The 26,726-nt window shown below is 37.0% G+C and overlaps 1 protein-coding gene across 1 annotated transcript in view; it reads right to left on the bottom strand.

Moving 5' to 3' along the window:
- Positions 1-613: 613 nt before the first annotated feature.
- The window catches only part of LOC126237153 (uncharacterized), a 219,466-nt gene continuing 193,353 nt past the window's right edge, over positions 614-26,726 (bottom strand). Inside the window, exon 11 of the mRNA XM_049946999.1 lies at positions 614-1,153. Within this exon, the coding sequence (XP_049802956.1) occupies positions 918-1,153 (236 nt within the window). The 3' untranslated portion in view covers positions 614-917. The remainder of the gene's footprint in view (positions 1,154-26,726) is intronic.

Below are 26,726 nucleotides of genomic sequence, written 5' to 3'. Positions count from 1 at the left end.
TTTTTGCATTAAAGTAGCATTTTTTTAAGAATCCTATTGTAAAAAAAACATAGATTGTTTAATGTTGAAGTCTGTTCCACAGTACATAGTTAATAGCAAATCAAATTCAACTTGAACATAGTGCTTACTTTTAATGCATAGAGGCCTGAAACACTCATATGTAAGTATTATCTGTACATTATGTGTGTATGTGTCTGTCAGGGGGAGGGGGGGGGGCAACAAAATGGTTCAAATGGCTCTGAGCACTATGGGACTTAGCAGCTGTGGTCATCAGTCCCCTAGAACTTAGAACTACTTAAACCTAACTAACCTAAGGACATCACACACATCCATGCCCGAGGCATGATTCGAACCTGCGACCGTAGCGGGGAGGGGGGGGGGGGGGGGGGCAACAATGACTAACTACATTCATCAGGAAGATCCAAGACAACGTGTATTCATCAGCAATAGGCTCCAAAGCAATTTTAGTTGTCAATTTCCCCATTAATTCAATGTTACTACTTCCTGATATTTCAGTTCATGTTCAAGGTAGTTTAATAAAATATTGATATTGTTATATTGTTCAAAACTTTAATCATTTACTTACATAATCATTGCAAACAAGTACCATCTATTTTCCACTCACCCAACAATCCCTTAAAACTCCAACAATTTTTTGCAGAACAGCATGACATCAATTCCTAAAAATGTTTCATTCAGTGAACATATTTTTATCCTAAGTTAGTAACATAGTGGAGCACCTTAAATATCTCAGAGCTTATAATAATCTTTGTTACATTTAAAACTCACTCTGCAAGAATCTTTAAATTTATTATATACAAAAATTTCCAAAACTATTAAACCATAACAGAACAAAGTTGCTTGAAATTAGTTATTTTGAGAATAAAATAATTTTAATTCAATAAATACAGAACAATTCACACCATGCCTATGTAATACACTTCCAGGAGGGACAAACAAAACAACAGTGCCACTAAACTTCCATAAGATCTTGCTGATCCAGCAACTTCTTCATGGTAAGTCCACTTCCAGTTTCCACACTGCGGAAAATCGGATGGAATTGATACCATCTCATCATGTCTACCAACTTTCAGTACTACACCCATACCAAGTTCTGCATGGTTTGATATATGACAGTGAAAGAACCAGTATCCTGAAAACAAAAATAAAGGAAAATCAAATTTTGGTTCTGCAACATCTGAAGATCCAGGAATCATGTAAGTTGTGAAGTTCACCTCCCTTTCTGCATGACAGTATACTAAATATTAGTCACAGGGTGTTTCTCTGGCTCATAGCAAGCACTCACTTGTTGTGTTTTAGTGTCAACACACTATTTGACACAACACATTGTGACTAGAATTATACAGGGTGATTCACGATGATATGCAATTATTTTAATATGTTATTCTACAAGTAAAGGTAAAGAAAAAGTTCATATAAACATAGGTCTGCAAATGTGTAGTTATGGAGTTATGGTTAATAAAATATTTTGCCTGAAATTTAGCAACTTTGCTTATATGAAGCCATCGCAAAACTGTACGAGGTTAAAGTAAACCACGATTTCCATTTGTTTTGTTGTTATTGATCTGGTGAATCTAATAAAACATGATGTATCTCAGGTGATTGCAGCTGTGGTCCAAACTGTTGTCTTCACCCTGTACTATTGTTGAACGATATTCTTTACTAATAGTCTTCCTCAAAGAATGCAGCTGGCATCCCTAAGTCCTACGCTTGGTTTGAAGATGCCAATTCCCAGATAATCATATCCCAAAGAGTTCTTTACCAGTTCTCGTCTTCCCTTCTCATGAATAACTGACTTAATGTGTAACAATATTATGAAAAGGATAGTTGCTACTCACCATACAGCAGAGATGCTGAGTCACAGATAGGCACAATTAAAAGACTGTCAGACCCCCCCCCCCCCCCACACACAGATGCATTACACACACATAGACCACAGTCTCTGACAGCTGGAGCCATCTGGCTTGTTTGTTGTTGTGTTTTCATCATTGTATGTGTGTGTGTGTGTGTGTGTGTGTGTGTGAGAGAGAGAGAGAGAGAGAGAGAGAGAGAGAGACAGAGAGAGAGAGAGAGAGAGAGAGAGAGATGTACACTTTCTGACAATGTTGTGCCTCTCTGGGATGTGGTGAATTTCTACGGGACGAAACTGCTGAGGTCATTGGTCCCTAGACTTACACACTACTTAAACTAACTTATGATAAGAATAACACATACACCCATGCCCAAGGGAGGACTCAAACCTCAGGCAGGAGGGGCCGGCCTCTCTGGCACTCCATATCTCCATTACATGATGAGTAGCTATTATCCTTTTCATAATACTGTTACATTCCACCTAGGATTTTACATTGTTTATCTTAATATGTACTTATGTAACTTTATAGTCTGTATTGTCAAACTGTCCTACCATGCTACTAGTAATAAAAATACTAATATTTTCACAGAGTGACAATCAGTGCTTAGATTTTGATGGACTAGGCTGTTTTTTTCTTTGTAACACACATTATCTTCTAGGTAGAGTTATGCTAACATTGCTGTAGACACAGATGCACTAAATTTCAACTTCTGTAACTATGAAACTGTAAATAGCAGCAAAGTATTGAAGTAGATAATCAGATCAGCACTAAGACAATAATAAGTCCTTTTTACAATCAACAACATGACATTCTCGTCACATCTACTCCCCTGTGTCGTCATAATCATAAGCTGCATAAATTCACTGGCCCTGGTGCCCATGTATAATATTCCTATCATGTTCACCTACTGCATTTTCCTCCATCATCCATATTTCATACACCTGCTGCCTCCCTTATGAGCCATCAGCCACCTTCTCTCCTGCGACCTGCCTCCTTTCTCCTCTTGCTCACTCCACCTGACACAACTCCTCTCCTCACACCCATCTAACTGTGTCGAACTGCAAGCTCTGCACAGTGTATTCAACTGCCAAACTGCAGTTCCACAATTGTGGATTCATCCGGCACAATGTAGCTGTACAGGTGTGTATATGTATGTATGTATGCATGTATTTGTGAGTGTGGGGGGGGGGGGGGGGGTGTTGTCAATGACTCAATGATTCTTCCATGCAGTTAGTTGTTACCTTTATTCTTAATTATTTATATTCTGCTGAAACTTTCCATACCATAAACATAAACTAAAATTTTGCATATACATTAGCACCACAAAATATAATAAAATGCAATGTGAGATTTTAATTGTCAGATTTTCTTATACTAACTGTATCTGATAAGACATATTTCTATTTATCAATCCTTCCTCCTAAATTTGTCTGCTGGTTACTGCATATTAGCCTCCATTATGGATTCTTACTATTATTTTGTGCTTAGTACATTTGTAACTCTCCTGCTCTTTTTCACATATAATAATATTAATATTAGAAGCATTAATAACAATGTGAGATTTTAACTGTCAAATTTTCTTATACTAACTGTATCTGATAAGACATATTTGTATTTATCAATCCCTCCTCCTAAATTTGTCTGCTGGTTACTGCATATTAGCCTCCATTATGGATTCTTACTATTATTTTTTATTAGATTGTGTCTGTTTTCTATCCTTGTTGCTGTCTTGGGTTCCAAATGCAGTTTTTTTGTTTACTGTTTATATTGTGTTATTTACTGTGCTAAAGTGTTCCTTGGCTCAATCAATGTAAATCAGAAACAGGTTACTACAGAGTTTAAAAAAATCCATTGGAAACAGTTTCTACAAAATTAATGCTACAACATCCTGTGTTCACATATGCTCTAGTGCACACAGTATTGAACGAGCTGTTTAATGTAATATGAATCAACACTTATTATCTGAGACATTACTTTGCTCCTTGTGTGTATAGCTGATGCCAATTTCTTTTATTAGCACTATGATTATATGGCTGAAAACTGTAACCTCGAGGACTTATCTGCACAATTTCTGTAGACTGCAGATGATATTCTTACTAATGTTAAACAACTGTAAATATACCTTTTCATCAATCAGTTTTGTATATTGGCTCTTCATTCTGATTTAAAGTGTCTTCTGCTGTTTTGTGCAAAAATACTAAAGCAATGTTTACATATAACTCTTGTCATGCCCTAGATGTATTTCTCTTTGGTAGTATTTAAGTGTGGTTATTTTACTGCTGTGTCTTTCTTACACATTTGTACCAAAAGAGTTCTATTAGACTCACATGAAATCACTGAGATACTAAACAGACTGTTCTCTGGTCACTATAGATACTTTTGCCAAAAAGAGGTACAAGTGACCTCTAATGGGACGTATTCAGATACAGACCATATTGTATGTGATGCAACTGAATGAGAAGTGGGACCTGCACAACTGTCATATCATGTATGATAACCCCATCTTCTGTCTTGGCTATTATTCATATTCTGTGTTTTATACATTCAACAGACTTTTTCCCCATGATTGTCACATGAGAAAATAGAGTTGAGGAGAACTTTTTCCTTTTATTTCTTAAATGTGTCCCTTAATTTATATTTTTCCTGTTTCCTGCCTTTCTTCTGATGTGACACATTTTAAAAAATTCTTGAATCTGACATTTACCTTACTTTCTTAAATATGTTTGCCTGCCAGCCCTTTATAATTGTTCCTATTGTGGTGGTTTATGAGTAGACGCTCTTCCAATGTTCCAATTATCCAACATTATTGTTTGTACAAGTTACACATAAATGTCTCGTGGTATGCAGCATACTTAGTTGTCAAACTGAAAACAGTAACCTTGTTGACAGAATATTCATAAATAAGCACCAAATGATGGGGAATTTGATGGAACCCCAGGTTTCTAATGATAAAGACAGAGCTATTGGTAATGTCAATGATAAATTTGTGGGAGATACCCAACAGTGTTATAATGAACATCTACTGAAGGAAGATTGTGTCACCCATAAACCTGCATACCATAGTAAAGAACAAATAAAGAACAGATAGACTTTTGAAGCTAAGGAATTAATCTTGCAGACAGATTACTGAATATTTATTTCAGTCCATCATTAGTCTGCAAGCATTATATCAAATCTTTGTTGTCAAAATTATAGCAAATAAAAGTGTACAACAAGTGAAACTCAAGTGCTCCTGATGTTAGTGAAATGCTACCACATTTTGGACAGTACCTGAAGTAGTAACAAAGAGGAGAAACGGGGAAGCAGAGTCGTAATATAAACAACAGGTGGTTGTTATGAAAATAGAAACCATACGAAAATAAAGAATATAGTAACAAATGATTTTAAAAAAATTGTGTTAGAACTTAACATCAGATGAGGAAAGAATTGCAATAAAAGAGCTTGTTTCGAAGAAATGAGAGACGCAACACATAAAATTTCATCAGAGAATATAATGAGAGTGAACAAAGAGATAATAAGTATGAAACAAAAGAACATGTAAGCGTGCAGCTTAGAAATAATGAGCACTAATGAGCTAAGTGGTTATTCAAAGTATGTGGTGGATCTTATGAAGTAACTAATTGACAAATGTAGGACGAAGGATGATGCGTGCGATTTCAGAGATCACATGTCCATACAGTTCACAAGCCCGCTTGTACTGGTCATGTGGGTCAGCCCGCTGGTGCTCTCTGGTGAACTGCCAAGGAAACAGTATTATTTAAGTGATTGTGAATGGGTGCTTGGCCTATTCTGTGACCTGCATTACTTTTGTCCAGTCAATGTGTTCAGTGCTATGCACAATGTTTACCTCATTGTACCTTATGTGTTTTTCTATAAAGTACTATCTTCCATAAATCCTGTTTGTTCCTGCTATAAAAAATTTGGTGATGAGTGAGGGCTATGTTTTCTCCATGTGTTAGTGTCAGTGCTAAGATGCCTGGCAAATGTCAACAACAGCAGGCTCTCCCTACTGCTCTAAAACAAATGGCATATGCACATTGAAATAGAACTAATTATGGTGAGCTTAAAGTACTAACCAATCTTGGATTATTTGAAGTGAATGGTACCGCACCAAAGACACAAATACAATGTTAAAATGTAAATGTTTATAAATATTTAATGTAATTACAAAGATAACTGTGAACTTTTAAAAAAAGATAGACAGTTAATTGTATTTTATTTATGAAATGTATGTTCCAAATATTGGTTTGGAGATACAGATCAATACTTGTTAGTAATTTCTTTGCTACATTTTGCTAGAGATAAACCTTTGTTCTTTTGCACAGTTAGAAGTGTGAGGATGGAGAATGAGTTATAGGTGTTTTATTGATTTGTACTGTGAATTGAGATGACTGAAAATATATGTGTAATTATACAGAAAGTCCACCAGAATTCATATTACTAAAATATCAACCTGATTGTCCTCTAGATAATTGTGGGAAGATAAATAACAGAAAGGAGAACAATGAGCCATCAATACAAAACAAAGAAGATCAACAAAAAAGATGAATATTTTTATTATTAAGAGAACTGGTTATGTAAAATTGGTCTGTCCCTCTCACTCACTGCAGTGTGTCACAATCGCAGCATAGCGAGTGGTGTGAAATGCGATCAGCTACCCAAGTTACCAACTTACTCCTAACATTAATAAACCAACTTGGAACAACAAGAGGGTGGGATGGTCAGAATATGCTGATGTCATCCAGGACTTTTCGAAAGTGCAATGTGAATATTTGGTTGGATTATTTTTCTTGTTGCAAATTTAAAGTTACTGTGAAAATTTTATGTGAACAATCAGTCTGATATGAACCACAGCTACAAAACACCAACAATAACAGCAAAAAAGGAGTTTGCAAACAAGAAGAAGAAAAGGACGGTAAAAATAAAAAGTGAGGTGAACAATTAGCAGTATCAACATCCAACAAAACAATTAAATACTGTAAATATTTTATTTACTTCTTTTTTCTTTTTTGGGTTAGTGTTTCATTGTGTATTTATTAACAATGACAGTCATTGAAGAATATGGAACAATAGGGAATAATACAGACATGGCAGACTTAAATAGTGTAGTGAAACAAGAACAGGAAAATGTTGGTAATGAACTGAATAAACTAATGGATGAATTAAACCAACATGATGATAATGATGTAAGTACCATGCTGTCATTGTTAATAAAATGAGTAATGACCAGTTTGCAAAACTAAATGAGCAAATTGAAAATCATAAACAAGAAAATAAGAATCAGTTCACATATACTGGTCATTCAAAAAAGAATTATTTGATTGTATCGGTAAAAATACAGCTCAGTTATATTATATTGATCACAAAATTGAGAGGTTGGATGGTTGGGGGGAGTAGAGGCTGTGGAGTCCACAATGAAAGAAATGGAACTATGTTTTTCAACATTCCAGTGAAAACTTTTCAGGTGAAGGTAGTTTACACCCTGTAGATTTCCTGCAGCAATGCAGAGATAACTTTGTGTCGAATATGCCTGATATTATGAAAATCAAGTTTGTTTGAACTTTTTGAAAGGTTACGCATTAAGCTGGGCAAATCAGTATATTAATGATGACACAACCTATGCAGACTTTGAAAGAGGATTTTTAGGCAGATTTTGGTCAAAGCTGAAAAAAGCAGGGAAATACAACCATAACAGAGACACATACATTTTGAAAGAGGTAGTAATCAAAATTAGCACAGTAATAATCACAACAGGAGGGAACATATAATCACAATGGTAACAATTATCATCAGAAGGAGAAGGAAGATAATAGAGTAAATGGTAAAAATGTTCATTCTGGAAAGCAACCTAGTTGCATCAAACAGGAAAAAATTATGCATATCAGTTTTTTAAAAATATATGTATAATGAGGATAATTATAAACGTGATGATTGTGTTGATGTCTTGTGGAGAACTATGTTGAGGAAGCAGCGGACTTAGAGACTTTGTATTACGGTAGTTCATATTCAGGAAATCATGTAAAATATTATTGGTAAGTATTTGTAGCTGGAGAAAGTAGTTAATGGAGGAATCTAAGACACAAGTGGAAGTAAAATTTTAAGATGAGTTTTGCAAACATGAAAGTGCAGGACCATGTAGAATAATAATTTAACTGAGCTATTACATGAAAAGAAAAATAATCATCAAAGTCAGATTGTATTGTACAGTGAAATGTTGAATAGAGATGAGATCATTGCTACTTGAAATGTGGAAAATTTTCTAATATGTCAAAATTCACCATCTTATTTTTTGTTTTTGCTTGTGAATATTGCTTCTTTAATTTGAATTTCCATGCTGCAAGATTTGTCTGTTACTTACCTATCCATTTTTTTATAATTGCATTATACTATGTATTTGTCTGTTACTGTCTCAGTATAATGGATTAATTGAGGATAAGTCCCCCAACATGATAGTAATTTCAAATGATCTAATATGCATTAAGAAAAAACATTTAATTTTTTTACCTTAATGAGTTAGAGTGAGAAAATATTACTATAGTCAGCCAGTGTTAGCAATACCAAAACATCTAGTGCTTTAGTGAATAAAAAGAATGTTTATGGAAAATAAACAAGTAAAAAGTTTATAAGCTATGTCAGTTCGTTTATTATTGTGTTGTCTTTGAGAGGAAAAGGCAAAATAGATCATGTTGTTTTTCAGACCTGTATGTGAAGTTAACAATTAACATATTTTTCTTGGCTCATGCTGTACTATTTTTGAACAGGATACAAGAATTACAGTGCATAGAAATATTTCTATTTGAGGAATTTTGAAGGTATTATGAGGTTTTGTGAAATATTTTATAATTTTGATAAGTTTATTTTGAGATGAATTCGTGAGTGACATGAAGGTTTAGTGTACTGTGAACTATAATGAATATGTGAAGTTGATGAGGTTTATAATGATTTTAGGGAAATGAAACATTAGGGATTTATTGGTGGTCTGCTTTGTAATGCATTGTACTTTTGTTTATGGTGGTATGCTACAGAAAATCCTGAGAAATGGCTATCAGGAAGTTAGGAAAAATAATGTTGATCATTAGTCTTTGATTCATGTTTATGGAAGTTTGAGCTTGGTCTGATTCGTTGACAGTTACTGAATTTTATTTAACAGCTGCATGATTCCAAAGCAATGGCATTTTGAAAGAGTTGGTATTGGTAGGATATAATTTACATGTACTAAATATCTACTTACTGGCTATAAAGTATTAACATCTTGTGAATTCATTTCCATGTTAATTTTAATCATGATATTTGTGTAAAAAATTCCATGAAGCTTGAAAACTGACCATTAGAGCATCTCCTTTTGCTGTCTAGAATTATTGGTCACCCAATGAAACTTTGACATTTCTTGTGTACTAGTTCTGAGAATGTGTGTGGAAGGCAGCTCACCATTTCTCACAAAAAACTGCAATTTCTTGCACTGTATATCACTTGCCTGTGTTTACTATGATAGAATTTTTTATGTTTAATATTATTTAGTGTATGTTCTCAACTTTCATATGGTCTCGCTGAATCAGCATACTTTATGTAAATGCGAAAAAAGAATTTTAAATGTAACACTGGCAAATAGCTAATGAACAACACTTTAAAGTAAATTTCAGTGTTGGTGACATTTCTGGCATAATTTATGACCAATATTTTTTACATAAGCAACTAAATAATCCAGTTTTTAAGAAAACGTGTAAGATATAAGAATGAGCTAGTTGTCTCATCCTGCAACATAATTTGAAAGACTTGAAAAGCAATTTTTCTTATGCTGTTGTATAATCTATTATGTGATATGAAAACTAATGAATGCAAAATTTTTGTAACAATCAGAGACTAAAACAAAATAAGTGATAAAAATTGATAATTTTGCACATGGAATAGGTAGGCGGTCTGTGGACTTCGGTAGTCACACTACATGGTGAGTGGTGCCTTCTCTAGCTGGGTGTATCCATTCTTAATTTCTGGTTCACTCTATTCTAATTCTTTCTATTCTAATTCTTTCCTGTCTGGATTCTATTCCCACTGTGCTCTTCAATCTTCTCTGTCTGGAGTCTATCCTGTTTATGTCACCACAACTTCAGTGGATGATCCCATCCAACACAACTAACCTTATAGCACCCATCACATTATTAAAAAAAGGAAAGTTGTTGCCAAACAGAGCAAGGAATAATTTTTGTTGTAGCATATTTTTATATGCTGAGTGTTCAATGTTTGTTTGAAAGGTAAACTTGGAAGTAAGACATTGTAAAATGTTGTTACAAAAAAATTTTATCAGTGTTATGAGAAAAAGGATTAAGTCCCTTACTAACTACATTAATTTTGTCCTGTGAGTCAACGTACCGGCCGGAGTAGTCGAGCAGTTCTAGGCGCTACAGTCTGGAACTGCGCTACCGCTACGGTCGCAGGTTCGAATCCTGCCTCAGGCATGGATGTGTGTGATGTCCTAAGGTTAGTTAGGTTTAAGTAGTTCTAAGTTCTAGGGGACTGATGACCACAGCAGTTAAGTGGTGGCGGTGGTGGTTAGTGTTTAACGTCCCGTCGACAACGAGGTCATTAGAGACGGAGCGCAAGCTCGGGTTAGGGAAGGATTGGGAAGGAAATCGGCCGTGCCCTTTCAAAGGAACCATCCCGGCATTTGCCTGAAACGATTTAGGGAAATCACGGAAAACCTAAATCAGGATGGCTGGAGACGGGATTGAACCGTCGTCCTCCCGAATGCGAGTCCAGTGTGCTAACCACTGCGCCACCTCGCTCGGTAGCAGTTAAGTCCCATAGTGCTCAGAGCCATTTGAACCATTTTTTTGAGCTAACGTATTTTGTTGTATTTTGTTTAAAGCACTTCAAATGACTTTAAATGGATTAAGATGTTTTCTTTTGGTCATAGGGCTTTACCAGTCAATGACGTTTTGCTTATTGAAGACAGATTTGTAAATGCTGGTATGCAGACGTTTTCATGAAATACAAGTTCTACTGTGATGCCAATATGATAAAATTACTGTTACGCATGCCATATTTTGCTTATCCCATATGTGTTATATAATATTCAGTAATAATTTGAGAGCTACAGAATAAGTAAAAGTTCAGACTTTGAAATACTTTTGAAAATATGTGAGAAGAGAACATTGTAAAGCAAAATTCTGCTCTTGGCCTTATTTGAATGAAGTGGTAATGCTAAAAGAGTCAAAAAAATGTATATCACATAACAAAAAACTGTTGATGTAACCACATTTATTATTTGTATCAAATTTTTTCTCACATTTTATGCTTTCAAAATTTTGGGGGGAGGGTGGGGGGGGGGGGGGCCTACTGTAATAAAAGTGATTGTGGTGAGGTAAACATACTAAGCAATCTTGAATCGTATGAAGCAAATGATACCACACCAAAGACACAAAAACTAAAACCAATTACTAAAAAGCTATTTAACAATGTTTAAATGTAGATGATTATAAATACTTAATGTAATTACAATAATAATTGTTGACTTTTCAAAAAAGATAGACAATTGATTGTGTTTTATTTATGAAATATATGTTTCAAAGATTGTTTTGCAGATATAGATTGATATATTATAGTAACTTCTTTGCTGCATATTGCTACACACACATATCCATCCACACATATACAGACACAAGCAGACATGTGTGTCTGTATATGTGTGGATGGATATATGTGTGTGTGCGAGTGTATACCTGTCCTTTTTTCCCCCTAAGGTAAGTCTTTCCGCTCCCGGGAATGGAATGACTCCTTACCCTCTCCCTTAAAACCCACATCCTTTCGTCTTTCCCTCTCCTTCCCCTCTTTCCTGATGAGGCAACAGATTGATGCGAAAGCTTGAATTTTGTGTGTGTGTTTGTGTTTGTTTGTGTGTCTATCGACCTGCCAGCGCTTTCGTTCGGTTAAGTCACATCATCTTTGTTTTTAGATATATTTTTCCCACGTGGAATGTTTCCCTCTATTATATTGATATCAGTTATTTGAACTCTACTTAGTTATAGAATGATAAACCACAGAAAGGAGAAGAACAATGAGCCATCAATACATAACAAACAAGATCAACTGTTTCTGTCACTCACTTCAGTGTGTCACAATCTAAGTGTGGCAAATGGTGTGAAAATGTGATCAGCTGCCCAATTTACTAACTTACTCCAAACATTAATAAACTAACTTTGGGGAACAAGAGGGTGGGGATGGTCAGAGTGTTTTTGAAAGATTAGTCTTCTGTCAGTGCAACCATCGCCCTTTGTGGCATACAATGAATTGGCTGATATTGGGACTCCTACAAGACATTTCCATGTTTCTTACGTGGAAGATGCAGACCTATGTAGGACTTTCTTTGTTTACTGGATTTTGCCATGCGTTTATCAGTTGTTATGCCAACTTGCATCTTTGCATGAACTGGCCAACTTATCATTTGAGGAACTGTGCAAGCTTCTCTCAATCTGTAAGTGGCAGAACACATGTCATTGCAATGCGTGTAGAATTTTACCATCGTCAGAAATTCCCAAACCAATTTTACAAAGCTTGTACTGCAGTATCACATGGGTTGAGCCAGTGTTGTCAATTTGTCACTAGTACCCATCATCATGAATCCTTCGCTAATCACATGGTGTGTGACATTATTATTCATCTGGCCTCAGATAGGGAAGTCTGTGAAAAAGCACTTCAGTGTGAGAATCTGACACTTAAAGATGTACTCAATATAGCACAGTCCTCTGAAGTGTCACGGGCTGCAGGTAGTCAAATTTCTGCGTTGGGGAGATATCAAAAGTTGTGCAGTCAACTCCCGTTAGGCACTTTGCATGTGTTCAGGATTACATGAAAGCCATTGCACCTTTTAAAACCTTCAACTCTGTGTCCCATGGGGCAGCACTGGTTATGGCCACAGCAGCAGCAGGGCAAATCACGGCAGTGGCAGTGTGCTCACCTTCCATCTTGCCCGTACTGCTTCATCAAACATGAGCATGCTGCATGCCCTGAATACTGAGTGGTTTGCAATAAGTGTCGGAAAAAAGGCACATTGCGTTGTTGTGCAACTCCTCTTCAAAGGCAGACACAGTAGTACTGATGGATATAAACTGTATCTCTACAATGACTGTTTCCTCAAACAAATTATTTACTGACTTGTATGTGTTTAATAAACCACTAAAATGCAAGAGGACACAGGAGCTGCAGTGACTTTAGTAAACACACAAATGTATGTGTACTTCGGCTCCCTTGCCCTCACACAGGTTTCATAGAAGTTGGTTAGCTACAATAAACAGCAGATTCCAATCCTAGGTCAGTTCTCCACTTTTGTCTCTTACAATTCTGTTGTTCACTCCCTCACCTTCCTTGTTGTGGATCACCCCCATACCACAGAACTGTTCAGGTTAGATGCAATGAGGTAAATTTAGTGTCAAATCAAGTTCTGTATCAGTAACTGGAGTCCCTCTGCTCTGAATTTTCATCCCTGTTTCCCCTGGGCTCAGTTGGGCTACCAGTTTTCAGGCCCACATTACCGTGAAAGGTGCAACAGGTACCTGTCACGTTGTGTGACTCTGCCAAGGCTGAATTAGACCATTTGATATCAGCCAGTATCATTCAGCCTATTTCTTACAGTGACTGGGCTGCACTACAGGGCATTGTGAAGAAGCCGATGGCTACCTAACAAGTTGCTTGCAAAATTGTCAGGCACCCACTATTTTTCCAAGACTGATTAATTGGAAGCATACCTCCAGCTCTGCTTGAACGAGGCCACTAGGTGCCTTCTCATCATCAATACACCTTTCAGCCTATACCAATTTCAATGCTTGCTTTCTGCCATCACTGGTGCAACTCCCACTGTACCTGACACCGCAGCCACTGCCGACAATGTCGCTGGGTCCTGTGCAACCTTTGGCACTAGCTGCTGACCGTGACAAAGTTGTCACTATGAAGATGCTATCCCCAGTCCTGTCTTACAGCCTCTCATGGCACGGGGGAAGGTGTGCCAAACCTCCCCCTCATCACTTCTTTTCCCTACATGCCTGCACCTGCCCACCACATGCCACAGCAGCTGCCACCATCAGGTGGTGAAATGGACGTCAATGCCATCATTGGTGTTTTCCATGACTCTTAATCTCAGTGTCTTGTAAGATCAGTGCTTCTTTTTTCAGGGTACCAGTGCTTTTTTGGTACTAGAGCTTTTTTGGAACCAGTGCTTTTTTGGTTCCAGTGCTTTTTTAGTACCGTGCTTTTTATCTGTACCATGGATTTTTTTCTGTACTGTGTACTTTTCTATGCCTAGTGTTTTTATGTATGTGATTTTTCCATTCCAAGAAGGGAGGAGTGATGTACTTTCACTCATGACACCTGCAATTTCAGAAATAGTGTGTCCATACAGTTCACAGGCCCACTTATAGAGGCTACCTGGGTGAGCTCCATGGCATGCTCTGGTGAGCCACCAAAGAAACAATATTATTTAAGTGATTACAAATGAGTGCTCAACCTACTCTGTAACTTATCTTACTGTTTTCCAGTCAATATGTTCAGTGCTCCACACAACCTGCAGTTCATTGTATCTTACGCATTTCTCTATAAAGTACTACATTCCATAAATCATGTTTGCTCTTGCTATAGCAGATTGATAAATAGACATGTGTGTTATCAGATACTGTTAGCATAAGCAAATGTAACCATTAAAATCTTGCATAGTCATTATTACTGCTTCTAGTATTAGCTTCATTAATTGAATTCTTTATGTCAAGTGTATGTGAAAGAAAGCAAGAGAGTTACAGATGTACTGGCCTTCCCACATGCGTATGTGAAAGAGACCAAGAGAGTTACAAATGTACTGGCCTTCCTGCATCATCAGTAAAACACAAACACAAACAACATTACATTTTATTATATTTTGTGCTCTCAATGTATATGCAAAAATTTAACTTTATGTGTATAATAGAGAAGGTTTCAGCAGAATTTAAATTATTAAGAGTAAAGGAAACAATTTACTGCATAGAAGTCTCACTGACTCATTGACAGGCATAGAGAATAGAATGAAAACTTCACTCGCTTTTACACAAATCTTTTAAGAAGCTAACATACACATGGCTCAAATGGAGGCAGCAGGTGCACAAGATCGAAATAAGGGAGGAAAACGGAGCAGGCGAACAGGATATGAATGTGGAATGTGACACATGGGCAACAGAACCAGTGAATTCATGCAGCACATGATTATGATGAGCTGGCGCAGCAGACTTGGGGAGGGGTGGGGGAGACAGAACTGAAGAAGAAGGGCAGACTGTTGGGAAGAGTGTTTGTGTGTGGGAGGGGGGGGGGGGGGGGTTAGTATAGACTGAGGCCAGGAAGATCACAGGAATGAAGAATATGTTGCAAGGATAGCTCCCATTTACACAACTCAGAAAAGCTAGAGCTAATGCTGCAGCGGGGGGGGGGGGGGGGGGGGGGGGCAGAATTAAAATCAAGCTAAGCAGCCTGTTTGCCACTAGATAGTAAACTCTGCTCTTCATCACAGTTTGCCAGTGGCCAAGTGGCCCTATCTTTTGATGGGATAGAATAATCCTCTGCTGGCACTGCAGCAGGATGCTGCAGTGAAATGGACAACTCTTTCATCTGGGTCCTCCACAGGGTGAAACATGGCAACCTGGGACTATTCCAACTGCTACTACTCTATTCCTGTCAAATAATTAAGTATGTTTCAACAGTGCAGTTTCAAGTATACCACATATGCTTGAAATTCATGAAAAGTTATACATACAATATTTCTCATTAATTTATTATTCAGGGAGTAGCTTTCAGTTCACTGATTACAATGGTATAGTTAGTTTTGCTGAGATCACTGTCCATAAAGAGCAGCAAATAATAGAAATTATTACTACAGCTTGTAATGGTAGAAGTAAAATGAATATTACCAAACTATCAGTTTAATAAGTCATGTTTGTAAAGGAATTATTTACATAAGAAGGGACAAACTGGTAGAAGTTGACCTCAGGGAACAACAGTTTGGGTACCAAAGAATTGTTGTAACATGTGAGGCAATACTAAAATTACAATCTATCTTCGATGATCAATTAAGGAAAGGCAGACTTACATTTATAGCATTTGTAGTTTCTGAAAAGATCTTGATATATTGACTGGAATACACTCTCAGAATTTTGAAGGTAGCAGGGTTAAAGAAAAGGGAGCAAAAGATTATTTACAACTTGTACAAAAACAAGATGGCAGTTATAAGAGTCAAAGGGAATGAAAGGGAAGCAGTGCTTCAGGAGTGAGTAGGACATGGTTGTAGCATATCACCAGTGTTATTCAATATGTACATTAATCAAGCTGTGAAGGAAAGCAAGAAGAAATTTGGAAAGGAAATTAAAGTTCAGGAAGATGAAATAAATGCTCTGCAATTTGCTGATGACATTTAATATCTGTCTGAGACAGCAAAGGACTTGGAAGCTCAGTTGAATGGAATTGACAGTGACTTGAAATGAGGATATAAGATAAACATTAACAAAGGAAGAACAGCGGTAATGGGATGTAGTTGAACTAAATCTGGCAATGCTGAAAGAATTAAGTTAGAAAATGAGACACTAAAATTAATAAATGAGAGTTGCTATATGGGCAGTAAATTGACCAATTGTGGCCAAAGTAGAGAGAACATCAAATGTAGACTGGCAATGGGAAGAAAAGTGTTTTCAAAGAATAGAAATTTGCTAACACTGAATGTAAACTGAAGTGTTATAAAATCTTTTCTGAAGCTATTTGTTTGGAGTCTAGCCTTGTACTTTCAAGACCATGTCCATTGCGTTCAACTGCTCTTCCAAGTCCTTTGCTGTCTCTGACAGAATTACAGTGTCATTCGGGAACCTCAAAGTTTTTATTTCTTCTCCATGGATTTTAATTCCTACTCCGAATTTTTCTTTTGTTTCCTTCACTGCTTGCTCAATATACAGATTGAATAACATTGGGGAGAGGCTATAACCCTGTCTCACTCCCTTCCCAACCACTGCTTCCCTTTCATGTCCCTCAACTCTTATAACTGCCATCTGGTTTCTGTGCAAATTGTAAATAGCCTTTCGCTCCCTGTATTTTACCACTGCCACCTAATTATGCACTTTATAAAGGGGCTTTACAGCCAAGATGATGTGTCCTTCTCATGTACAGTCATATAAAGAATTTTTCACTCAAAATAATTTAGAATAATATTTAAGAATAAAGAGATGACTCACCAAAAGGCAGAAGCACATCGTTGTCAACAGATAAACAAACAAAACGTACAGAGATTTGCTTTGCTATGTCTCCCTACATTGTGTTCATTTGACTGACAGTTCTTTCCTAGCCCATGATAAGTGTACTGGGGTGAGGTGGAGTGCAGGGTGGGGTGGAGTAAGGGATGGAGAGAGGCACGAGGCAGGGGGGGGGGTAGGAGGGGGGGGGGAGTGTCTATCAGCATGTGGGAGAATGGGAAGCTGTCAGTCTCTCTCTCTCTCTCTATTGGTTGGAGGTGGGGGGTCACCAAGTTGTTTAGGCCAGGGAAGTTCCAGGAGCAAAGGATGTGCTGTAAGGATAGCTTCCATCTGTACAGCTCAGAAAAGCAGGTGTTGGTGAATGGGATCCAGATGGCAAGGGTTGTGAAGAGCCACGGGCTCGCATGTTGTGGTCTACTGCATGTTGTGCCACTGTGTGGTCCACCTTGTTTTTGGCAACAATTTGGCAAAGGCCATTCATTCTGGCTGACAGCTGGTTGATTGTAATACCAATGTAAAACGCTGTGCAGTGGTTGCAGTAGAGCTGGTGTATAACATGGCTGCATACACAGGTGACCCGGCCTCTGAGGGTAAGACAAGCCTGTGACAGGGACTGGATTACAAGGTGCTGGGTTATTGGTTAGGGCAGGTCTTGCATCGGGGTCTTTCACAAGTGTATGATCTCTGTGGCAAGGGACTGGGTGTGGGAGTGGCATAGGCCTACTAAGGAGACTGCCTACATTACACTTGTCCATCCTCTTTTAGAATACTGCTGCATGGTGTGGGATCCTTACCAGATAGGACTGACAGAGTACATCGAAAAAGTTCAAAGAAAGGCAGCACGTTTTGTATCATCGCGATATGGGAAAGAGTGTCACAGAAATTATACAGGATTTGGGCTGGACATAATTAAAAACAAATTGTTTTTTGTTGCAACAGAATCTTCTCATGAAATTTCAATCACCAACTTTCTCCTCCGAATGTGAAAATATTTTGTTGACATTGACCTACATAGGGAGGAATGATCACCAAGATAAAATAAGGGAAATCAGAGCTCGTACAGAAAGATATAGGTGTTCATTCTTTCTGCGCACTATACAAGATTGAAATAATAGAGAATTTTGAAGGTGGTTAGATGAATCCTCTGCCAGGCACTTAAATGTGATTTGCAGAGTATCCATATAGATGTAGATGTAGATGTAGGAATGGACTAGGAACTTGTTGAGTTGGATGGGTGGCAGAACACCACTTTGGGAGGGGATGGAAGTATCTTGGGTAGGATGTCCCTCATTTCAGGGCATGATGATTTATAATCAAAGCCCTGACAAAGGATGTAGTTTAGTCACTCCAGTCCCTGGTGGTAATGAGTGACAAGGGGGTGCTTCTCTGTGGTTGGTTCCTGGGATGAATGTGAGGATCAGGTGTATGTGTGGATATGGCATGGGAGATCTGTTTGTATATTTGGTCTGGGAGGTATATCCTGTCTGCAAAGATTTTTGTGGGGCCTTCAGCATACTGGACGTGGGAGTTCTCTTCACTACAGATGTGTCTGCCATGGGTGGGCAGGCTGTATGGGAGGGATTTTTTGGTGTAGAAGAGGTGGCAGCTGTCAAATTGGAGGTACTGTTGGTGATTGGTGGATATGATGTGGACTGAGGTGTTGATGGAGCCATCAGTGAGGAGAAGATCGACATCTAGGAAGTGGCACGATGGCTGGAGAAGGACCAGATGAAGTGAATGGGAGAGAAGGTGTTGAGATTGTGGAGTAATGAGGATAAGTTGTCCTGGACAGGAGTTTGAGTTTTGGGAAGTTGGGAATGTTTCTGTAGGTGGTCCATGAAGGGGTTGGCATAGGAGGGTGTCATGTGGGTACCCATGGCTGTGCCATGCATTTGTTTGTATACCTCCCTTTCAAAGGTAAAGTAGTTTTGGGTTAGGATGTAGTTGGTTATGTGTATGAGGAGTGAACTGGTGATTTTGGGATCTGCAGGGCTTTGGGAAAGGTAGTCTTCATTCATGGCAAGGCCATGGGTGTGATGGATGCTGGTGTATAAGAATGTTGCATCTACAGTGACAAGTAGGGACCAGGGAGGTAAGGGTGTGAGGATGGTGGAGAGCTGGTGCAGGAAGTGGTTGGTATCTTTAATGTGGCTGGCTAGGTTTTGCACAATTGGTTGAGATGTTGGTCAACAAGGGCCAAGATACTTTTGGTGAGGGCACTATAACCAGTCACAATGGGGTCTCAGAATTGTTAGGTTTGTGGATTTTGGGGAGCACGTAGAACATGGGTGTGCGGACTGTTGTTGGGGTGAGCAGGGAGACGAATTCAGCAGAGCGGGTCTGGGAAGGGCCTAAGGATTTCAGCAGGGATTGGATGTTGTGTTGGACTTCTGGAATGGTATCACTTTGGCTACGAATATCTATCATCATCCCTGAAATGAGGGACATCCTACCCAAGATACTTCCATCCTCTCCCAAAGTGGTGTTCCGTCATCCAACCTCCACAATATCCTAGTCCATCCCTATGCCACTCCCATCCCCAATCCCCTGCCCCAGGGATCATACCCTTGTGGAAGACCCAGATGCAAGACCTGCCCTATCCACCCAACCAGCACCTCCTGCTCCAGCTCTGTCACAGTCTTATCCTACCCCATCAGAGGTCAGGCCACCTGTGAAAGCAGCCTTGTTGTATACCAGCACAGCATTTTACATTGGTGTGACAAGCAACCACTGTTGGCAAAAACAAGGTGGACAATCCAGTAGCACAACACACAGCAGAGCACAAAATGCGAGATTTCAATGTTTGTTTCACAACCCATGCATCTGGATCTTCCCCACCACCACCCTCTTTCGAGAGCTGTGCAGATGGGAGCTATCCTGACAGCACATCCTTCACTCCCATAACTTCCTTGGTATAAAGCTAACTCGCTGTCCCACCCCCTCCCTCCATCTCCCCCCCCCCCCCCACACACGCACACACACACACACACACACACACACACACACACACACACACACACTCTCTCTACATGTCAGCTACTTGTGTGCTGCATCTCGCGCCCTAGTCTGCAAAATCATGTGCTCAGCCATCTGCCACCTCTACCTGCATCCCTAACTAGCCCACAGGTGGCTCCCCACTCTCCCACGAGTGGCTAGGAGCTTCCCCCCAACCCTATCCCTGCCTCCTGCCTCTCTCCATCACTCACCCCAACCCAGTCCGCACCCCAGTTGTGAAGACATCACTAGTTGTGACCTATATAAAAGGTATTTTTCCTGTTTTCTTTCTTGCTTTTTTTTTTTTTTAGTTGTACATGATTTTCTGGTGAAACAGCATAGTGTTTATTTTGATCTGTAATGTAATGAGTAGCTGTTATTTGAAAATAGTGATATGCAAATGATATTATTTCCCTTTTGGACATTAGTAGTTAGGTTTTCTTGTCAATTGAATATTGTAATGGAACACCCTCCTCCAACACTACCTTTTTTTTTATAGAAATAACCGATACTGTGTATACTGTCAATTCTTGTATAGGTGAACATTCTCAGCTGGTTAACTGAATGAACTTCATTTGATTTTGTATATGATATATTATATTTCAGATAAATACGAAAAAGGAAATTACTTTGTTAGTACTCTGTATCTACAGTTAAAATTACTCTTCTTTGAGAAATGTTTGAAATTACAAAATAACGGGAATACTTAAAATTCCTATTATCCTATTGCACAATCCGACAAAAATTATAAAATTTATTTCTGGACTCATTTACAAAACAATGATATATTTTAGCGAAGATCCTTCTTTTGTTAAGAAAATGTGTAAACTCTTTTGCTTTGTAAACTCTTTGGAATATTGTGGATACTGCAGAACGTTAGTAGTGGGCATGCCTCTGACAGAACCAGAAGTGTTTTTTTGTGTGTCACTAATAATGTAATTTGTGGTGTGATAGAAGTGAAAATTTTAAAGTTGGTGAGATTTAGAAGAATGAGACAAAATAAACAGATATTCATGGCAACAAGCAAATCTTCATCAGTTATTCAGTTATCAAGAACCCACAACATTATAAAAATTACAGCTTCAAAAATGTATCCTAGATGCAAGACTTGAAGCCAACAACAACAAGAGGAGAAAATGAAGATAAGTAAAAAGTTTTTCTTTTGTATACCTTACACCTCTTAAAGTTTTTGAAAATAGTGAATAGCCTAAGGCAATTCTAATAGTGATGCATGGGAGGGTAAGATTACAAGAGTGGGCATCAGCCATGATCTGTTGACTGATAACAAAGTTTTGTCTGTTGCCAAAGAAGAAAGGACAATTATTTGTGTATTTTTAAATAAAAATGTTATTGAACTTCAATCACTCGACAAAAAAAGTGCCCAAGAGCTGCTCAAAAAAGTTGTATCAACAGTGATGAGATAATATCAATAACAACGATGATGGACCAGATGAATTGGGAGAGGACTTCACAAATATGATGAAGGACATCAGAATAGATAAGTACAAACTATCTGTGAATTTTAAATGAAGGTGTAGAAAGCAAAGAAACAGTGAAAACTGATATTAAGCAATTGATATTGGCAAAATTGAGTGCAGTTAATGATCAGTTAATAGAAATAAAAACAGATAACAGTAACAAATTCAGTGCAATCAATAATAATAATAATAATAATAATAATAATAATAATTTTACTGTCATTCAGCTGATTACAGCAATAGATAAAGTCAAGAGCATATATTTCTACATAAACTACTATATCAATGTAAATTGGTTTACATAAAATAGGTACACGTTAGAATACAGAATCTTCAAAGAATTCATCAATGGTGTAAAACGGATTGTTCACTAGTAGCTTGTATAATTTAGCTTTAAAGATATTTACAGGCAGTTCTTTAAAGTCAGCACTTAGTCTATTAAACATCCTTAGTCCAAGAACTAGGTAAGAGTTATGCAATTTTGATAATCTATGATATGGTACGTCTACAGATGTTCTGTTTCTAGTATTATGGCTATGAATATCACTTATCAACACAAAATTAGACACATTGTTTCTAATGTACATTAAAACATGATCAGTTGACAGCAATAAGAACTGAAAACAATGATAAAATGGACAGGGTACAATGCCAAGTAGACCAACTTAGTACTCTGGTTTTGTTGCTAAAAATGGGTTGTCAGATGGACTGAAAAATGTGAATGAAAAAGTCAATATCTTGACAAATAAATTTATTGTTTTGAAAAATGAGTAAGTTGCACAATATTCACAACAGGAGAAGACTGTTAACAACTCAGATTTCAACAGAAGGCTGCAGAGGAAATATGGAACACAACTTTAGTAGTTTAGATCAAAAAATGTTTAATGTTGAAAACAGCATGCTAACTAAAGAAAATGTTTTAGATCAAAAAGTTTCAACAGCTCAGGGAAACTGTATTCACAAAAATCTGTCTTCAAACAATGCTATTGCATGGTCCTACACTCCATTCAAAAGTTTTCCATCAGACAATTTACATCCAGTGGATTTTGTGCACCACTGCAGAGATAGTTTGGTGTCAGGCATGAGTGACAATAAAAAAATTAAATTTGTTAAAAGATGTCTTGAAGATGAAGCTCTGTCTTGGGTAAATTTAAATTTAAGTCAGTGGGAAATACACAGTATCAAAGTTTCAAGAAAACTTTTTAAAATAAATTTTGGTTGGAAGCTGAACAGGGGAGAATTAAAACTGAATTTTTGAATGGTCCTTATTATAGGAATAGGGATGAAACTCTGAAAGAATTTTGTAAGAACCAACTTAAGAAATTAACACACTTTAACAAACCATTTGACAAAATTATGTTGATTGATGCACTTAAGAGGAGATTACCAGATAGGTTGCAGTGGGGTTTAGTACACGGAACTGATGATTGTCTTGAGCAGCTTTTACGATATCTTTACAGGCTTGATAGGGCCGTAGAGAGAAGTATGTACCTTAATAATTGAAACAATAGAAATCACAATGAGAATAACTGCAGAAACAGAGATAATGGTAAATTCTATCAGGATCCAAATTTTAATAGAGACAGAAATTTTGAACATCAGCAGGATAGGAATAATGGGGATAAGAATGGGCAATTTAATAGGAGAAACAGTCATAGAAGTAATTACTCAGGAAACAAAAGTCTGCCTCAATGAAGGTCAATAGTTTTGGGGTGAGGAAACACAACAAACACAGGACCCCCAGTTCACACTACCAGACTATAATAAGTGTTAATAATATGGCACATTTATGCTTTGATCAAAAGTTTTGGGATACTATGTTTCATTATGGTGATGCAGGTACTAATCACAAACCAGAATGTGAGAGTAGTAAGAATTTTGATGTAGTAGGTACTAATGATTTCTTGTCTTGGTCAGAAAACAGTGTTCTTGATGTATGTAAATCAGGTGGTGATTGTATTGGATCTGAACTAGGTGATATTTTTTATGTAGATGTGAATGAGAGCTGTGAAATAACTGATGTTGGTAAGTCTGAGACTGGTAGCTTATTGCAAACAGGTGTAGGTGAGATAAGAGACTTTAATGGAGATGATACTTGTGTTATTAATTATGTTGTTGATGAAGTAATTTTGGAAGATTATGATGATGATAATGATGATGATGATAAGTATCAGGTATTTGTGGAGTTTAAGAATAATGAATGTTCAGAGTTATTTGTGAAGGATGTTGACAATACAGGTTAGGTAAGTGATGTATGTGATATTATAAGTGAGTGTCATGGAATACCAGTCCAGTCAAAGCAGTTTTTCATTAATGTTAAGCAGAGTTATGATTCAAATAGTAAATGTGAGTTATCTGTGACGCAAGAGAATAAAGGTTAAAACGTTTTGAAGTTTTTTTGGGACCAGATTGATGATAACATAAGTAAATGTGCATTCTGGAATAAGTTAGCCATGGTTAGTCAAAATTTGTATCCAAATTGATGGAATGAAGTGAAAGATGACCTAAGCAGGAAGTGTAATTTTGACAGGAATGTATTTTGTGTTCCTTCTGTAACAAGTGATGTGATGCCATGGAATCCATTCATTGTGTTCAATCTTTACCTGACAACATGAGTAACCAAAGTAATTCTATGATACTAATAAAGTAAAGACAGTGTGGATGTAGCATTTGAGGAAATTGAAAGTGATCTTTTACATGAAGTGTCTAATAACAGAGATGATGATTCAGATTTGGAGTGTCCTTACATTAAGATTAAGATTGATCAATGGGAAGGGAACAGTTTGATTGATACAGATAGCCCAATTTGTGTTATATCTGAATAATTTAGAGACATGATTAAGTATAGTAAAAATTTTGTGGCAATGTCCATTGCCGGTGTAAAGATAAGAAGAGCTATTAGGAAGCAAACAAATTGGTAAGATGTCAAGTACTGTTAACTTCTGGTATAGAAGATAAGATCTTTAAACATGGATGCACAATGATCCCTAGTCTAGAAGAAAATATACACTACGTTTGCAGATTCATAAGACTATATACTTGTGTTTAGTTTGTCACGGATGTGGTATGTAAGATGGTGTGATTTCTAAAATTCTGTCTTAGCTATTGACTGAGTTTAAATCTATGATACATCATATAGTTATGTTTTGTAATAGATTTTTGCTTTAAAATTTGATACATATATGCCATGAGACTAAATGAATAGATCCTTTTACAATTTTGAGATGGGATAATGCCATTAAATATTGTAAAAATTAGGAATAGTATCTTAGTATATCTGTGTGTATCATTTTATAATTTCATTTTTTCACTGCATTTAGCTCCGATTATTAAAGTTTCATATGTGATAACTTTTTAGTCCTATCTGAAGCAAATCCTACATAAATGCTTCTGCAATATAAATAAGGAGAGGATATGCCATGTGATGTGAGGAAGGTATTGAACAGCATATTTAGTATTAAAAAAAAAAAAAAAAAAAAAAAAAAAAAAGTTTCAGGATTTGATGTGAATACTAGACAGGAAGTTACCTATCCATTGGAACATCTGATCATAACTCTAGGGAGGAAACTGAGAGATATGGGTAGATCTACTCCTCACACTGCTGTATGGCTGTACCCTGTTGGAACAGTCGACTTATGTGAGATTATAGGTGCTAAATAATGTACTCAAGCATCCGTCAACTACATCAGTGTTGTGACTGAGCTATGTAAATTGTTAGGAAAGACTGCTAAAGACAGTGTTATTCCACATAAATGTATGTTTTTTCAAGTATGGGGATTAACTTCCCAATACATTATGTAACTTGAAATCAGTATGTATTTTATACATTTTTTTCTATTGCAAGTGAATCTTCAATGTCTCTATGTACATAGGTTAGTTTGTATGAACAACTAGCAAATTGTGTGGAAGACACTTAGTAGTACAGACAATACAACAAGATGTATACATGTGAGGAAGGTATTGAACAGCATATTTAGTAAAAACAAAAAGTTTCAGGATTTGATGTGAATACTAGACAGGAAGTTACCTATCCATTGGAACATCTGATCATAACTCTAGGGAGGAAACTGAGAGATATGGGTAGATCTACTCCTCACACTGCTGTATGGCTGAACCCTGTTGGAACAGTCGACTTATGTGAGATTTATAGGTGCTGAGTAATGTACTCAAGCATCTGTCAACTACATCAAGCTACTCAATTATGTCATCATTCAAAGCTATTTATGGCTCTGTTTACCTGTATTTATCCTGAGTACTGCAATATTGTATTTGACTGGAAATTGAATTGTGTGTGTGTGTGTACTCAAGGAGAGTGTGCAACTATTGATTGAGGCTAGATGCTTCTTATAAATACTCTTTACATATGATACATATGATTGGACATACTAATATGATTATGAACTTTATTCATTTTGTTGCTTCGAAACTTTTTGCTGGTTTTACCCAGTGTGATTTGGATTCATGGGTTAGTCCCTACATTGTAAACTTAGGCCCTATTATTTTTTCATTATTTTGTGTTTTCATGAGTCAACATATCTTTAAATTCTCTGGTTTATGTGGCTGATTGATTTTGTGCTATAATCCAACACATGATTGAGTATATTCTTCTGGTATGTGTCAGTCATTGTGAGTTTTTCGAGTCAGCTCCCTCATCATGCCTTATGCTCTGAATTTTTTTCTCTTCTCTTTTGAAGATTTTGAAGGTGTGGTTTTATGGATGTAAACTTGCAATTTGTGATTCTAGCAATTTACATTATCTCTGTAATTTTTTCCATAGTTTAGTGTTGTAATGTTGTAGTTTTGACTTTGTATTATTTGTCTTGTGACAGTATGTTGCACAGATCTGAAAATCTGAAAGGCATGTACTGATATGTACAGTATAAAAATTATGACTTGTAGTGTAGATATTTTTCTTATGTTTTCCATAATATATAATGTATCAGATACTTCTATACATCTGTGTTCTATTTTTTGGCATCATTTTATATACTGTTTGGAAAATCGTAAAGTCTGTCACAAAATATTGTAAACGAATTGTTTCCAAATTTTGTGAGGGGGGGATATTGTAAAGGGATGCCTGATGCCTGATGATATCTATTATGTTTACTTATGGATTCGTTTACAAAATTATGATATAA

This window comes from Schistocerca nitens, chromosome 2, assembly GCF_023898315.1.
Source record: "Schistocerca nitens isolate TAMUIC-IGC-003100 chromosome 2, iqSchNite1.1, whole genome shotgun sequence".
Lineage (NCBI taxonomy): Eukaryota > Metazoa > Arthropoda > Insecta > Orthoptera > Acrididae > Schistocerca > Schistocerca nitens.
Note: the sequence above shows the minus strand (reverse complement) of the source record. Positions and strands in the feature narration are given on the sequence as shown.